This window comes from Ailuropoda melanoleuca, chromosome 13 (genome assembly GCF_002007445.2).
Source record: "Ailuropoda melanoleuca isolate Jingjing chromosome 13, ASM200744v2, whole genome shotgun sequence".
Taxonomy (NCBI): domain Eukaryota; kingdom Metazoa; phylum Chordata; class Mammalia; order Carnivora; family Ursidae; genus Ailuropoda; species Ailuropoda melanoleuca.
In genome coordinates this window covers 1310280-1324713 of record NC_048230.1, presented here as the reverse complement: position 1 = coordinate 1324713, position 14434 = coordinate 1310280, and the positions used below count along the sequence as shown (strand labels likewise).

Sequence of the window (14434 nt, the reverse complement as noted above, 5' to 3'; positions counted from 1 at the left end):
TCTCTCCCCCTTCTGCGCACTGATCCCGAGGCCATCCCCCTCCACCTTTCCTATTGGAACTTTATCAAGTTCAGGATCCCCACCTCTACAGCAGGCCCCAGGGCAGAGTGGCATGTGCTGGGGAACTCTGCCCGGAGTTGAGTCTGACTGCAGCTCCCCAAGCTCCCAGGCTAGCTGTGCGACCGTTAACAAGTCACTCGGCCACCTCAAACCTGCTTCCTCACCTGCCAGAACAGGGCTAGTTCTTGGCTTACAGACTCCACCGTGCTGTTAACAGATGAAAACAAGACAGAGTTTGTAAAGAGTTTGAGGAAATAGGATGAGGAAAGTGTGAGGAAGACCAGAACTGCCGTTCTCAGAGCTTTAGGACTGAACATTGCCATCAGAACTGGAAGGTCCCAAATCTTCTGAAACTGACCAGCACCGAAGCTGTCAGAGGACCCGTGCCCCTCAAACATCAACAGGGTAAGTAAGGCCCCCAGCGCTCCTTGCTGGAGTTCCTCCCCGCGAGCTCTCGGCCTCCTGCTGCCACAGAGTGACCCGGATGCTGCAGCCTGGCGGCTCCATCTCTGGTTTCAGTGCAGGTTTATTTCGGTTTTATATTTTATTCCAGGCAAGTGCTTATTACATGGATAGTATTCATGTCTCAATACCTAAAGTCTTGGAGCATGAACAGCCACTAGAATACAGTTCAATAGTAAAAATACAATATGTACAAAATTAGGGTTTTTGTAGGGTTGTTTTTTGTTTTTGTTTTTTCCCACACAGCAGATGTATCCAAACACATAAAAATCTCTACAGTCTGGGGTCGCTACAGTTTATATTTCAGGAAACGGAGACACAGTGACCGAGTCCTCACTGTAAACAAGGGCCACCTCTTTGGGGGATAGGGATGGAACCCTGGGATGGGGGAGAAGCTGTTCCTGGAGAGCAGGGGTTATGGTGACCCCTAATTCCCCTCCAGGCACTCCCTGCCCTTCTTTGGCCCCCCAAGGAACCAACCTCCCCCTCTCCCCGAGGTAAAGGCTCCCAGCCAGTGAGCCACTCTTAACATCAAAAAGTAAAACACGCATGAGAGGTAAAGTGTGTGTGTGTGTGTGTGTGTGCGCGCGCGTGCACGTGTATGTGTGTGTACGCACGCGTCCCCCAGGCTGGAAGGGCTAGGGAAGGGGAGGGGCAGGCGGTCCCACAGGGTGAGGACAGATGTGGTCCTGACAGCTCTCAGAGGGGAGATGCCCAAGGAAGGGCTGGGCGGCGGCTGCCCTCTCGGGCACACAGCATCACAGCGTTCACAAACAACAATAAAAACAACAGCAACAACACCCATCGTCACCAATCTGGACATAGTCATTCGGCACTAGATTCAAAAGCCCCCACTGCTAGGGGTGTAGAGGGGCAGGGGCGGTGAGCGGGCAGATGAGGTATCTGTGCAGGCCCGAGAGGCCACTGGCTGACACACTCTCAACTCTGGAATGGCCTCAGAATGCAGGGAGGTGAACAGAGCCTGAAAGGAGGGCAGGTTCCCCAATGCTTCTCTGACTGTTCCCTGGGCACCACGCCCATCCGGCTCCCTCTGCTCTGTCATAATCACTCAGGGAAGAGCGGAAACTGGTTTCTCCAAGAACCAGGGTGGCAGGTGGCGGCTGCAGGGGCAGGAAGGCAGCAAGCTTGTGGGGTGGGTGGGAGGCTCCCTCTTGGGGGCCTCCAGGATGACCAGAGGCCTTCCCTTTCCCCACCCCAGGCAGGACAAAGGAGAACAGGCCCCTAGGAGGTCTCCAGGACTAGGAAAGAACTGAAAGGGAGTTCTTAGGTGTCCACATCTGTCCAAGACCTTTGCCAGCCTCCTCAGTCTCCTGCAGGTCGCTCCCGCTGTCCCCTGCCTGTCAAAGCGAACTTCACACCCAGGGACGCTGGTAGGGAGCCAAGTGTGCATGTGTGTACCACTGAGTGTGTGTCTGACACAAGGCCACTTGTAATAAATACCCACATAAAAAGAGAAGCCAGAGCCGTCGGCAGAGGCAGGGGAAAGCAGCAGGCCCTGCACTCAGGCCCCCTCATTTCTCCCCACCCCAAGCTCAGCCCTGCCCTAGATCGAACTAAGGACCTTCCTCAGAGGAAGGCTGTGGCACACTCAGAAGAACCCACTGGAGAAAAGTGGATATTCAGGGCAAAGACAGAGATGATGCCAGAGACAGACAAGTTGGGGCAGAAGTAGCAGCCCTCCTCCCTGCGCTACAGGTTCCCCCAGGGCATCAGGGAAGGGGCCTGGGGATTTGGCCCAGCCCTTGGGTTTGACCTCCCGATGGCCTCAGCAGTGTGGCTTCAGGCTCCTAGAACCCAGACCAGAGGGCGGCTCACTTCTCGAGGCTACAGGAGGCACTCAGGCACACCCATCCCTCAGGGGAGCGTACAGCACTGAGCAGAGTCCAGGTAACCAGGGATGGCGACAGGGGTCCAGAGCAGCTCTCCCCTCAGTCCAGACCCAGGCCAGTGGTGGGGAGGGCCAGCATGGGGGTAGGACAGCCGAACCTTTCCTCCCCAGCCCCGACCCTCAGCCTATCCTCCTGAGGTCAGGAGCCCAGTGGCAAGGACTGGGGGGTGGAGGTGGGGGGCTCAGGGAGCTTAGCAACAGCATGGGTTTAGCTGTTGGCAGACTCATCTTGTTTCTGCGGTAACAAATCAGTGACTGCACCTGGGTTGGAGAGCCCCAAGTCGGGGTGCCCATCTGTCTGAATGAGACTGCAGAGCAGCCATGTCCCAGGGTCTGTCACCTGCACTCAAAGAAGAGCCCCCCACAGCACCCAGCTTTCTGGGCCGAGGTGCTTCAGTTGTGCTCCCTACGCCCTCTCCCCTCCAAAGGCCCAGGAAGCGAAGACTGAGGCTCGGGACAGAGGGCCCGGGCACCTCATCAGCTAGAGCAATAGCAGCAGCAGCACGGGAAGGCAGGCGGGGCAGGGAAGTCGGGAGAACACAACACCCACGTCGCACGGGTTGCAGGGGACACGGTGGGGAGGCAGGAACGGCACTGGAGCCGGCACCAGGCCAGATGAGTGGCACATTCACCAGAGCTTGATCAAGTCCGAGGGCAGCGGGGTAACCCCCTGCCCTGTGCCCAGCTCCCTGGGGTGGCCCCTCCCTCCCCTGGCTCAGAGTCTCTGCACCCCCTTCCCCTAGGAGGCCTGGGGGTGGGTGTGGGTGGGGCGGGCCTTGGCCTGGCTGGAATGTGTGGAGCTGGTGGGTGGGAGAGCGGGGGACAGGTCCCCCTCCCTGCCCCCACTGGGGGCCTCTGAGTGGCCTCCTCCTCAAGCCAGCTTGAGCGTGCTGACCGGGAAGGAGGGCATGGTGACCATGGTCACAGGGTTGAGCACTGTCTGGCCCACCAGCTGGGGGTGGTGCACCACCTGGGCCCCCACAGCCGGCTTCGCCATGACAGTGGCCGGGGGACCCAGCCCGGCTGTGCCATTCACTTGCTGGTGTGACAGGGTGTGGGCAATGTGGCTCACCGCCACGGGCTGGCTCACCGCCACGGGCTGTGGATACAGGGGCAGCTGGGAGCCAAGGTGGGCCACGTGGTTGAGGGTGGCAGGGTGCACCGTGATGTGGCCGATGGGGGGTGTGGCAGGTGCCAGCTGCACAGCGGGGCTGGGGGCCGAGGGGGCGATGTGGGCGATGTGCTTGCCGCCCGGCCCCTGGAGAACGTGGTTCACAGTCTGGATGACTGAGGCGTGGGTGGTGGCCGTGTGGGCGATGACCGTGGAGCCTCCGCCAGCAGCAGCCACCAGATGGGCCGGAGCGGGCACCAGCGTCTGGGCAGGGGCAGCCGGTGGGGGAGGAGGGGCTGGCAGAGGCGTTTTCTGCTGTGGTGGTGGCTGCTGCCCAGGCAGGTGGACAGGAGACAGGGCCACGGGCTGGGAGTGGGGGTGGGGATGGGGAGGCGGAGGTGCAGGGGCGCTGCTGGGCAGTGGCTTCGGCAGCTCCGGGTGGGAGCGATGGCTCAGTTTAGGTGGGCCCAGACCGGCCTGGTCCTCCTCCATATCCTCGTCTATGTTGTCCTCACCCTCTGTGGGGGAGACATGGGGACAGGGACAGGTCAGAAGGGCTTGGGAAACAAGAGGTTGCAGTAGTAAATGCGCCTGGGGACGTGGAGCTGGGGGGCGAGGGCCTGGCCAGGGAGGGGCAGGTGGGGCTCACCAGAGGCCGTGGAGGTGGAGGCCTGGTCGTCCTCGGGCTGGCCGGTCTGCCGGAGCACACGGTCAATCTCCAGCACGTCCATCCACTGGCTCAGCTCATGCTTGAGCTCTGTCAGCCGCTGCTGTGTGGCGATCTTCTCCCGCGCCAGCCGCTCCATTTCATGCTCGTATTCCTTCTCCTTCCTCTTCAGAGACTGGAGAACAAGGCGAGGGCCCGAAGGGTACCGTGAGCAGGAGCTATAGGGCCCCCGGTACTGCACACCTGTCCCCACGGCCACCCCGGTCTCCAGGTCACTCAGCCCCCAGGGGCAGGTCCACAGTGAGAGGGCTGCTGCAGACCACACCCGCCCCGGTCCGTGGCCGTGCCGGTGAGGCCCAGTGTCCTGTGGACGGCGGGCTCTCCAGCAGGCACCACCGACAGAAAGCACAGCCGCGCTTCCCAGGATCGACGCCCGCCCCAGCCCCCACCCACGTCAACGTTGTCTGGAGGAGCTTCACGGCCTCTGGCCCCATCCACCCTCCCCACAGCCTCTTCCCTCCATCCTGCAGAGGACAGAAGGGGAAACAGACCTCCGGTGCTGCTCAAGGCCCCTGGGCATCACTCACACCACGCTGTCAGTCGCCATGCCACAAGCTACCCTCCTTGGAACTCATTGCCCAAAGAACCCCAGAAGACCCTGCCCTCGTCTCCACAGCCTCACTCCCCAGTCTCCTCCACTTCAGCGTCCCTGAGGATGCTCCTCAGACTTTGTGGCACGACTCCCCCGACTCCTGCATTTCTTCTCTACCTGCCTCCATCTGGTTCGTGCCGGGCTGCTGGCTCTGCACCCTCCGCTCCGCCCTGGGCTGCCTCTCGACAAGGCCGGTTTCACTCTGCCTGCTGCCCTCCAGACTGCCCAGGCCGCTGCCGGATCCCCAAGCCCTGGAACGGGCACCCTCCTCCCACACCTGTAGCTGAGTCCCACTGATCAATGAGAAACGGCTCCACAGCACCTCTGACACCGAGCGCCACTAGAGACACTTCCGTCCTTCACCGCACGTTCCAGGCTGGGCCCGTCTCACGACACTGAGACCACCCACCTCACTAAGAGAACCAGCAGGGCGCTCCCTTGGCCACAGAGCCGATCCTGCCTCAGTCCCGCAGGCCCCGGGCAGCTGGGACCCCTCGCACAGGCGCTGCACGCCATGCCTCCCCTCTCGGCAGTGTCTCCAGTTCCCCCTCGCACAAGACTCACTTGCAGCTCCAAAAGGCCGGCCTGTGTCCTCTGCCCCAGCTCCCGTCTTCCACGACCTTCTGACTGATGCTTCATTAAACGGACTCCTCCAAGTCCTGCAGGCCTCCTGCTGCCAGCTTCTCCTTGGCCCAGGCACGTCATGAGCACTGAGGCCACCCAGCACGGACACTTGCCCTGCGGCATCCTGAAGCCCCTGAACCCGCGCTGCTCCTGAGCTCCGGGCTTCCAAGGCTTGCTGGTCACGGCAGGTGCAGAACCCCCTGACCCTGCACACACTGACTATCCAGCTCGCCTTGGCTTTCCCCTCTGAGCCCGGTCTCACACAGATCCTCCTTCCCTGCCCTTCTGCATCTTATCTGCTTGTGCTCCAAGCCCACACCGGGGCCCCCACCACCCTTCCCCACCCCAGGCCCCTGCGCCCTTCCGGACGCGGCAGCCCACACTCGCGCACTTAAGAAAACTATCAGTACTTAAATCAGACACTGGCTCAGACGACCCCCTAAAAACTTCATGTCTTGTCTTTCCACCTCATTACACTGTCCCTGTCCAACACTGTGAGTAAAGACAAAGACCTTTCCGTAATTAGCTTTTTTTCCTTGACCCTACCAGCAGCCAAGACAGAACTATGCATATCTTAGCCCCAGGGGAAGGATCTGTGAGTATGTGAGCATGTGGATTCCCACCTCTATCTTGTCCCTCTCCTTTATCACAGGAGAATCAGTCACCCGTTAGACCGAGTTTCCCCTGATTCTATTTACTACGAGCAGTTTCACAGCAGCCTTCCTGACTGTTCACTTGCCCCTCCTTGGTATGGCAATATCCCCAACTTCACCCACTCCCTCCTATAGCCCCAAGCTCCTTGTACTTCTGACCTCACCAGTAGAAATGCCTCAAACCATTAGTGGCTGCAACACATAACCCAGACACAACCATAACTTTGTTCTGGCCTGAAACCTGGTAGCTTTACAATTCTGCTGGTAGTCCCAGACCATACACAACCCCCTCTACATCCTGGCTTTTGAGATTTAACCTGCTTCTCTCCACAGCTCTGCCAGAAAGATCCCCCCCTTGCACACGGGCACGCGCCTGCATGCACGCGTGCGCGCGCGCGCGCGCACACACACACACACACACACACACACACCTGGCTTCTCACCTGGTTCTACCCTGAGAGGCCAGTGCTGGACATGACATCAGATGAGGCCATAGCAATGATGGGGCCTGTGGTGAGTCAGCCCTCACTTGAACCTAGCTGCGGGGGGCTGGAGTGGCCGTCCTGAACTCTACCCACCAGTAGGGAGAGTAGATTTCTGGCTCCAGGAGAAACTCAGAGGTCAAGACCTCTTTTTCTTAACCAGCCCAGCTCTCCACAGGCCTAGAGGCCCCTGGAAAGTTTCCCCAGGGTCTAGCTTTTGTCCACATTGCTTCACTTTAAACACATTCCCTAAGACTGCCTGGATGCACAGTTTGGTACCTGCCTCGTCCTCTTCCTGTTTTTGTCCACTTCAGTGTGGCTTTCTTCAAATCCTTTAGCACCTCCAAGCCACTCTGAGTCTGTCTGGGGGCTACAGCCTTCCCACCTCAGCACACACCCAAAGCCTTCAGTCTACACTGCTAACGTTGTTTCTCTCCTACTCCCTTTCGACTCCCATCTAGTGCCCTGCCACGCCCCCCATCCCTACGCGGCAACTACAAGGCAACCCTCATGACCACCTTTAACTTCCAAAACTGCATCCTGCTCCCTGCCGCTGGAGAAATTTTGGCCTGTGCGGGGCCTTCCGCCCTCTGCTTTGCCTAGATCACCCTGAAACCTTCAGGTCTCAGCTGGAATGCCCCTTCCTCAGCAACAACTTCCCTCACTCCCTAGAACAGAGTCTGTGATCCCTGTCCCTATTATGTCCTCAAGGCACAGTCCTTTATTTGTTTATAACCTGCCACCAAGACTAAACCTATGAAGACAGAGTCCCACATTTTTTTCTTTGCTCCCTGCTTTATTCTCAGAATCAGACACAGAGCTGTCCAAAGTACCTAAATGAATAAACAAATGAGTGAGGTTAAGGATTTAGAAAGCCTTGTAAGTTTTCTATTTCTGCTTCCATTGCCAGCCCCAGGACAAATATCTCTTAGGAAGAGCCTGGGTACACCTAGCAGGCCCATGGCTGCTGGTTCTACTGAGTCTCTATTTCTAATTTATTTTCAGATCCAGATGTCATGCAAACAAGGCCCCCCTCCCTAAGTATGTGTCTATAAAGTGTTATGTGCTATTTCATCCTTTCAATGTCTCAGTAATTGCTGTTAAATTGGTATTTATAGAGAAAGAATCCTAACACCCTCATGATGAAGATACTATTTTTTTCCTATTTAGCAAAATGGCAGTAAACGTCACAGAAAACGTCACAGCATTTGGACAAGGATTTGCTCCTCGCCGTGTAATTGTGAATGGCTGAAGAAACAATATTCTCAAGACCAAGTTCTACAAAAACATGTCAGAAGCAAGCCTCCTGGGGACCCTCCAATCCCCACCCCTCGGGCACCTCCTCCTCCGAGGCCAGACTGGCCGCAAGCAAGGCCCCGCCCCTCTCGGAGCACGCGCGCACCCACGCGGACCTGGCTTTGCAGCGTCACTCCCCGCCCGCGGCACCCCACAGCGCGGCACGGGGAAGCCCCGCCCCCAGCCCGGCCCCGCCAATCCCCGAGCCCGGCCCCGCCCCTCCCGGGTGCCGGGAAGCCGCCGGGAGACACGCCAGCCACTCCCCCTCGCCCGCAGGGCGGGCGGAAGGGCGCGCGCTCGCAGGATGCAGGGAGGGAGCAGCCGGCTGGGAGCAGTCGCGTAGCAGCGCCTCCGCCCCCCGAACGAGTCAGGCTCCGGTTACCTCAGGGCTGTGACCCCGTAGTCTTGGCCGGGGGAGGGGTGGGGCCACGCCTCTGGCCCACAGTTCGGTCGGACCCGCACTGGCCCCCCCCACGCGCCCACGGGGACCTTGACGCTGCCCGGCCAACCCCCCCAAGTGCCCGAGCGCGCCGACAGGGGGACCCCAAGCTTCCCTCGCCCCCACCCCGCGCGGGCAGGGAGCGCTAAGTCCCTCCCACTACCCAACGCCTCGGTTCCGACTCCGTCTCCGCGGCAGCCGAGCGTGGCCGCCCGCCCCACCCCCACAGCCTCATTCCCGTCACGCGGAAGCCTCGGCCGGTTTCCAGGGAAACCGAAACACGGGGCCGTCATGGCAACTAGAGTCTTATCTGGCGGGTGCCCCCCACCCCGTACTGCGTAGGGAAGCCAGTGCCCAAAGGGGGTTGGAACACACGGCCAGGAGGGCCCCTTCAAAAGGGGCTTTTAACCCAGGCAGGAGAAAAGCATAATTTTTAAAGGTTCGGTGACCCCAGCACTGTTCTGGTCACCCAAACCAACGTTTCCCCAGCCTTCAGGTTTAACACCCAAACTCGAGTCGTGGCACCTCAATGCTCTCACTGGAAGGATCTTAAATCATTCTGGGATCGGGGGGGGGGGGCCTCACCGGCGCGCCGCCGTCTCCAAGAAGCCACGCCCGGGGGAGTCCCCACCCCACCGAGAGCGACAGACTCTCGGGTCGAGTCCGGGTTCCCGCCCAGGCACTGCGGGCGGGGTGGAGGCGCCGGGGCCACTCCACGCCCTTCTCACCCGCGGGGGCACTAACAGCACCAGGGGGTAACGCAGACCGGGCACCCGGTCTGAAAACCGAGCTGCGGGGGCGGTGCAGATGGCGGGGCTCCGCAGGGCGGCCCGGTGGGGGAAGGGGGAGAGGGGAACGCCGCGGCCGCCCTCCCCCGCGCACGCGCGCCCGTCCCCCCGCCCCCTCGCGGGCGGGGAGCCCCGCTGACGTCAGCTGGGCCATGTGCTCAGCGCCCGCGTGGAGGCGGGCGGGGGAGCCGGAGAGGGAGCGAGGGCAGGGCGGGGCCGCGGAGAGGCGAAAAGGGAGGGCGGGTGAGGGGAAGAAGCTGGCGTTGCTGCCAAGGCCCGCCTTCCTCTCGGCGGTGCTTCCCTCCCCCATACCTGGATGTACCGCAGCGCCGTCCGCAGCACACTCAGATTCGACGTCTTCTTGTCGTCCACGTTGGGGATGTTGCGCTTCAGTGTCTCAAAGCATTCCTTCAGATGGGCCCTCCTGGGGAGAGGGAGCGGCGCTGGTTAGCCAGCGCCTGGGGGGCGGGGGGAAGGCCCCAGGAGAGCATGGGGGATCAAGGGTGGGACCGGTCCCGGTAGGGGGTGGGTCGGGCCCAGAGACACACACGCACGCGCACACACACCTGTTCTTCTCCAATTTGTTGTGGACTTCTCTGGTTCCGATCCTGAAACCCAGACAGACAGGAAGGAGGTTCAGGGGGAGGGCCCAATCAGGTAGCCTTCCTGCCCCCTGCCCCCACTCCCCAAATGCCACAGGCGGTTTGCTCCCCAAATTCTCTATACAAAGCAGCAATGGGAGATGTTCACCCTGTGCGGAGGCGCGTAAACCCCCTGGAGGGCACATGTATGCTCATAATTCACAATCCTCTTTAACCTGCCATCCTGCCCTTGCCCACCTCTGAGGAGGCGGAAGGCCTCCTGAGGCTCACAGAAATAGCCAGTTGACCCCAGCCCTCACCCAAGAGATCCCCAATCCAATACTCTGTCCAAAGGCCTGGAAATGCCATTGGCCCATCCTTGAGGGGGTCAGAGAACACAGAAGCCTGACAACAACAGAGGGCAATGGCCATTCCCCACTCCCTGGGTGGGGATGGGCACAGGCACAGTGAGAACTGTCCAAACATTGTACGATGCTTCCCTAGGGGAGGTAGGACAGGGCTTTGAAGGATGAGCTTAGGAGGGGCTTTCTCTCGCACACACAGCCCAGAATGTGGGCAGTTCTCTGTCCCACCAGCCCAGACTCTGCCACACCTCACTCACCCCCCAGGCCTCTTCTTCTGTTCGCTGGATTTGACTTCTTCAGCTGGTGCCAACTTCAGGGTCCCAAGAGCGGGTGGAGGTGGCTGCTGGGGGGCCAGCTGGGGCTGAACTCCAGGGTGAGGTGCTATGGTCAGGATGGGTGTGGGGAGGGGCTGCAAAGGCTTGGGGCTGCCAGTGGGCGGAAGGGTGGTCTTGGAGTCCGGCAGCAGGGGAGCAGGGTTGGGCACCTGTGGCCTGGTGGGCAAGGGAGCAGACTCCTTAATGCTGAGTCCGGGGGTGTTGACCAGGGCTGGCTGGCGAGGCGCCAGAGGCAAAGGCTGGGCTGCAGGAGGCAGTGGTGGGGGCGGGGGCAGAGGCTGAGCAGAGTTGGTCACTACTGGAATAGGAATGACAGTCAGCGGGGTGGGGGCGGCAAGTGGGGGTGGGGGTGCCGGTGGGGGTGCCGGTGGGGACAGAGGTAGGGGTGGCGCTTCAGTGCGGGGTTCCTCCACAGGCATGGCACGGGCCAGCCTGGCCAGGCTGCTGGCCTTCTTCTGCTCCTGTTCCCTCTCCCGCTCCAAGCGAAGCCGCTCCTGCTCCTCTACGCAGAGAGAACACAAGGGGGTTCTCAGTGGGCCAACAGTCCTGGGCTCCAGCTTCTCAAGTCTCCAACCGTAATGCGCCCTCTGCCCCTGTCCCAGTCAGTGCCCAGTGACAAGCTTGCTCAGCCTGAGGCACCACAAATATCCATCACACCCGGCCAGGCGCTGGGGCTAAGTGCCGCAGGCACAGCAGCGAACAATTAAAACACACCTGCTCTCCACCCTTGGGGGATCCAAGGCCTAGGGGATGAAGGGGAGGACAAGTAACAGAGGAGAATGATCCAGGCTGGGAGAGGAGAGGGGCTGTAGAAAGACAGAGCAGGAGCTGTCAGAGAGGATGCGGGAGGCCGGGCAACTTGAAGGTTGAGGGGTTAGGCTGGTGCAGGAAGTTCAGGAACAACAAGGCTGAGTGGGCAGAGGTCAGTCAGCGAAAGACCTCACATGCCACCAGAGCAGAATGGAGGAGGGGTAGACAGATCATAGCTTCTGGGGAAGGCCTTCAACAGTATTTACCAAGTACCTTCCAGAGGGCAGGCAGCATCTTCATTTCAAGATGAAATAAATGAGCTCAGAGAGGCAAAGTGATTTGTTGAGGGTCACAGAGCAAGTCACATGTAAAACTGAAACCAGACCCAACCAGGAATCCTGACACCCGGTGGATGCCCATACCTGCTGTGTTAGCACATGCTCACTAGGTGTCTGTACACACACACACACACACACCCTGGATCCTTATCAGAGTCCGTGCCACAGGCAGGGAAAGGACATCACCTTTAGTTTACACATGAGGACATCAGGCCCAGGAGTCCCAGGCCAGGTCCCAGTGTCTGGTCCTCAGGGACCACACAAAACACATTCAGTCCTTCTCTGCCCTTTGTGGTGCTAGAACTCACTGTTCCCAAATCTCCTCCCCACCCCTCCCTCCCCACCACCAGCAGCACCACCAGAAAGCTGTAAGAGGCAGGCAGAAAGGAAAGGAAGGCAGCATTGCACCTGTCCATTCAGCATCTCTGCGAAAGCCCTAGTCCAAGGAGAGGCCTGCTCTGGGGCTGGCTGCGACCAGGGGAAGGGGAGGGCCCTTCCTGAGCCAGAAGCACCTCTCCATCTCCACCCTGCCCAAGCTCTCCAGGCCCCACCATTCCGGTTCCCTGGCTTCAGGGCTGGGAAGGGGCCCTGGGGAGCAGCTGCAGCCCCCAGGCCAGAGAGCAGGCTGGTCAACCAGCCCTCCTGCTGTCTGGGATGGGCCACACTGCTGACTAACTGAGCTGACAGCAGTAGCTGGCAGACACGCCCCAAACATACCACCCCACAAGGGGTGGGGCTGGAGGACCAGGCGGGCTAAGAGCCCCCTACAGAGGAGGGCATCAACCCCCCATTGGTCTTTGGGGCTCAGGGCCCTTAGGCCAACCAACAAAGTGAGCGAGAACCAGGCCTGCTCCAAGCCCCTCCCTCCTGCAGGGGAGAAGAGGCCAAAGGAGGAAGTAGAGCAGTGTTATGTGAGGGGAAGCGCTCAGCGGTTTCCCAGCAGCACAGGCCTCTTCCGTGGCTCCCCTGCCCTTCAGGAAGGGGAGCCGCCAGGCCTGCTCCAATGAGGGGAGCGCTCTCCCAGGCCTTCCCAGGCGCACTGGCTTATGTTACAGCCCCAGAGAAAACCAGCTGTCTGCCCTCCAGCTTCCCAGAGACCACAATGGCAGAGAAGTCTGCGAGTTCCACCTATCAGCTACCCAGTCCATCCCCACCCCATCCCCTTCCGCTGAGCTCCAGGGTCCAACACAGCCCACCTTCATTCCTTTGAGCCAGAACTCAAACTTTCATTGGCTTCGGGACAGGGTTCCACTCTCCCATTAGCAGGGTGGGACAGAGAGGGTCCCAAGCCCCAAGAACAGGTGCCCCGGGAACCCAGACTCAAAGTAAACCTCATATTCCCCATATTTTAAAGCAACTCCACAGCTCATCCAGGAGATGGCAACCTCCTTCTCACCTACCCTCTCTCTTCCAAGGTCAGGCAGGTATGCCTCACAGGTGCCAGGAAGGACCCAGGTGAATGGCCAGGCTGTATCACACCTGGATCAGCATGAAAAATCTTGACTGGTGGTGAAGAGGGGTGTCCCAGGCCAGACCCACCCCACCAAAGCTCCCTGCCTCCTCCCCACCCAGCACTGACCCTCTTCCTACACCCTGGGGAACAAACTGGCAGTCACTCAGGGGACTCCCTCAGGAACAGAACAGATTCAGGCTCTGGAAAAGAATGCTCTGCGGCACCCAGGGATGCACTCCCTCTCCCACTCCCAAACGTACACACGAGGCTGGGCCCAGAGAATTTAGCATGACACGTCTGGAGTGATTCAGGGGCCACAGCAGGCACAGGGCTGGGGACCGAGGAGTCTACATTCGGTAGCCCCCAGTGGTCAGGGGGGGTTCTGCCCTTCTGCAGGCTAACAGGGAACTTGGTGCCTAAGGCAGCCCCCAGGACTAGGTCAGGTAGAAGAGGGTCCCATATGAACCACCTCCATGAATGCTGGAAATGACCAAGCCCTCCTGCTGACCACTTCTTCCCTCTCACATACATGTGCACACACATCCTCAGCTGCATCATGGGAGCAATATGGCTGGTCTAGGTCAGGAAACCCATCCTTGAAATTGAAAGGGGGTGTGGACAAGAGGATCCGTGTTCAGAGCTGCTCCTCAGGTTCATACCCAGGAAAGCAGTTCTAGTCGGCAGGTCCACACACAACCCCTTCTCTCCCACTGTCCCCACCCCAAGTCAGAGGTCAGAACCTCAAGGAGGGGGCAAAATGAATCTGAGATGAAAGTGGTGCAGCTAAGTCCAGCCATCTGCACATGAGCTTCTGGAGCGGATCTGGCTTTGCACCATCCATCCCCTAAGACCTCCAGCCTCACCAAGAAGGAGCTGTGACTGGTCAGTTAAACTGGGCCTCCACTCAGCTCCCTGCCCCCAGTTCTCACCACCTGTGGGAGGGGCAGGGCTCTGCAACTTAGGAGAGAACCATTCCCAGGCTCCTTCACATTCCCGTCCTTCTTACTGCTGTGGACTTGATATTTTGGAAAGGGTGGGGGAGAAAGGGTCTTCTCCCCTCCCCATAAGACCAATCAGCCTGAGGGCAAAGTGAAAGTGAAGTGAGTGTTCCGGTGGGGAAAAAGCAGGGTCAACCCCGTTCACTTCCAGCACCGTGCCTGATACACAGCAAGGACACAATAGGTACTCCTGAACTGCACTGTTGACGGTGGCAGCAGGTGACTCGTGTCTCCAATTCTTGCGCACGCACCCCCCTCCCCTCGCCCCCTCGCTGCGCCCGCAAACAGGACATTCTCGGTCACCACCAGCACTGTCCACGGCCTGACCCTGCTCGGGACCCCAAAGATAATGGGGAGGGGCACGCAGGCTGATGTCCCGCCCATCAATTCCGCAAAACGCAAGCATCTTAGTCTCACAGATCTCTAGTGACTCCTGACCTTGAGAGGCCGGTCGACCGACTAGGCCGGGCG

General features: G+C 59.8%; 1 protein-coding gene across 2 annotated transcripts in view; it reads right to left on the bottom strand.

Moving 5' to 3' along the window:
- Window positions 1-568: 568 nt before the first annotated feature.
- The window catches only part of MNT (MAX network transcriptional repressor), a 22156-nt gene continuing 8290 nt past the window's right edge, over window positions 569-14434 (bottom strand). The window contains exons 1-6 of one of the 2 annotated variants that reach the window (XM_034639994.1): window positions 12913-12991; window positions 10347-10926; window positions 9710-9751; window positions 9456-9567; window positions 4192-4384; window positions 569-4060 (exon numbers count right to left, since the gene is read on the bottom strand). In XM_034639994.1, coding sequence (XP_034495885.1) covers window positions 3303-4060; window positions 4192-4384; window positions 9456-9567; window positions 9710-9751; window positions 10347-10843 — 1602 coding nt within the window. In that variant the 5' untranslated portion in view covers window positions 10844-10926; window positions 12913-12991 and the 3' untranslated portion in view covers window positions 569-3302. Of the gene's footprint in view, window positions 4061-4191; window positions 4385-9455; window positions 9568-9709; window positions 9752-10346; window positions 10927-12912; window positions 12992-14434 lie in introns of those variants that run through there. The other variant, XM_002918023.4, reaches the window with a different exon arrangement.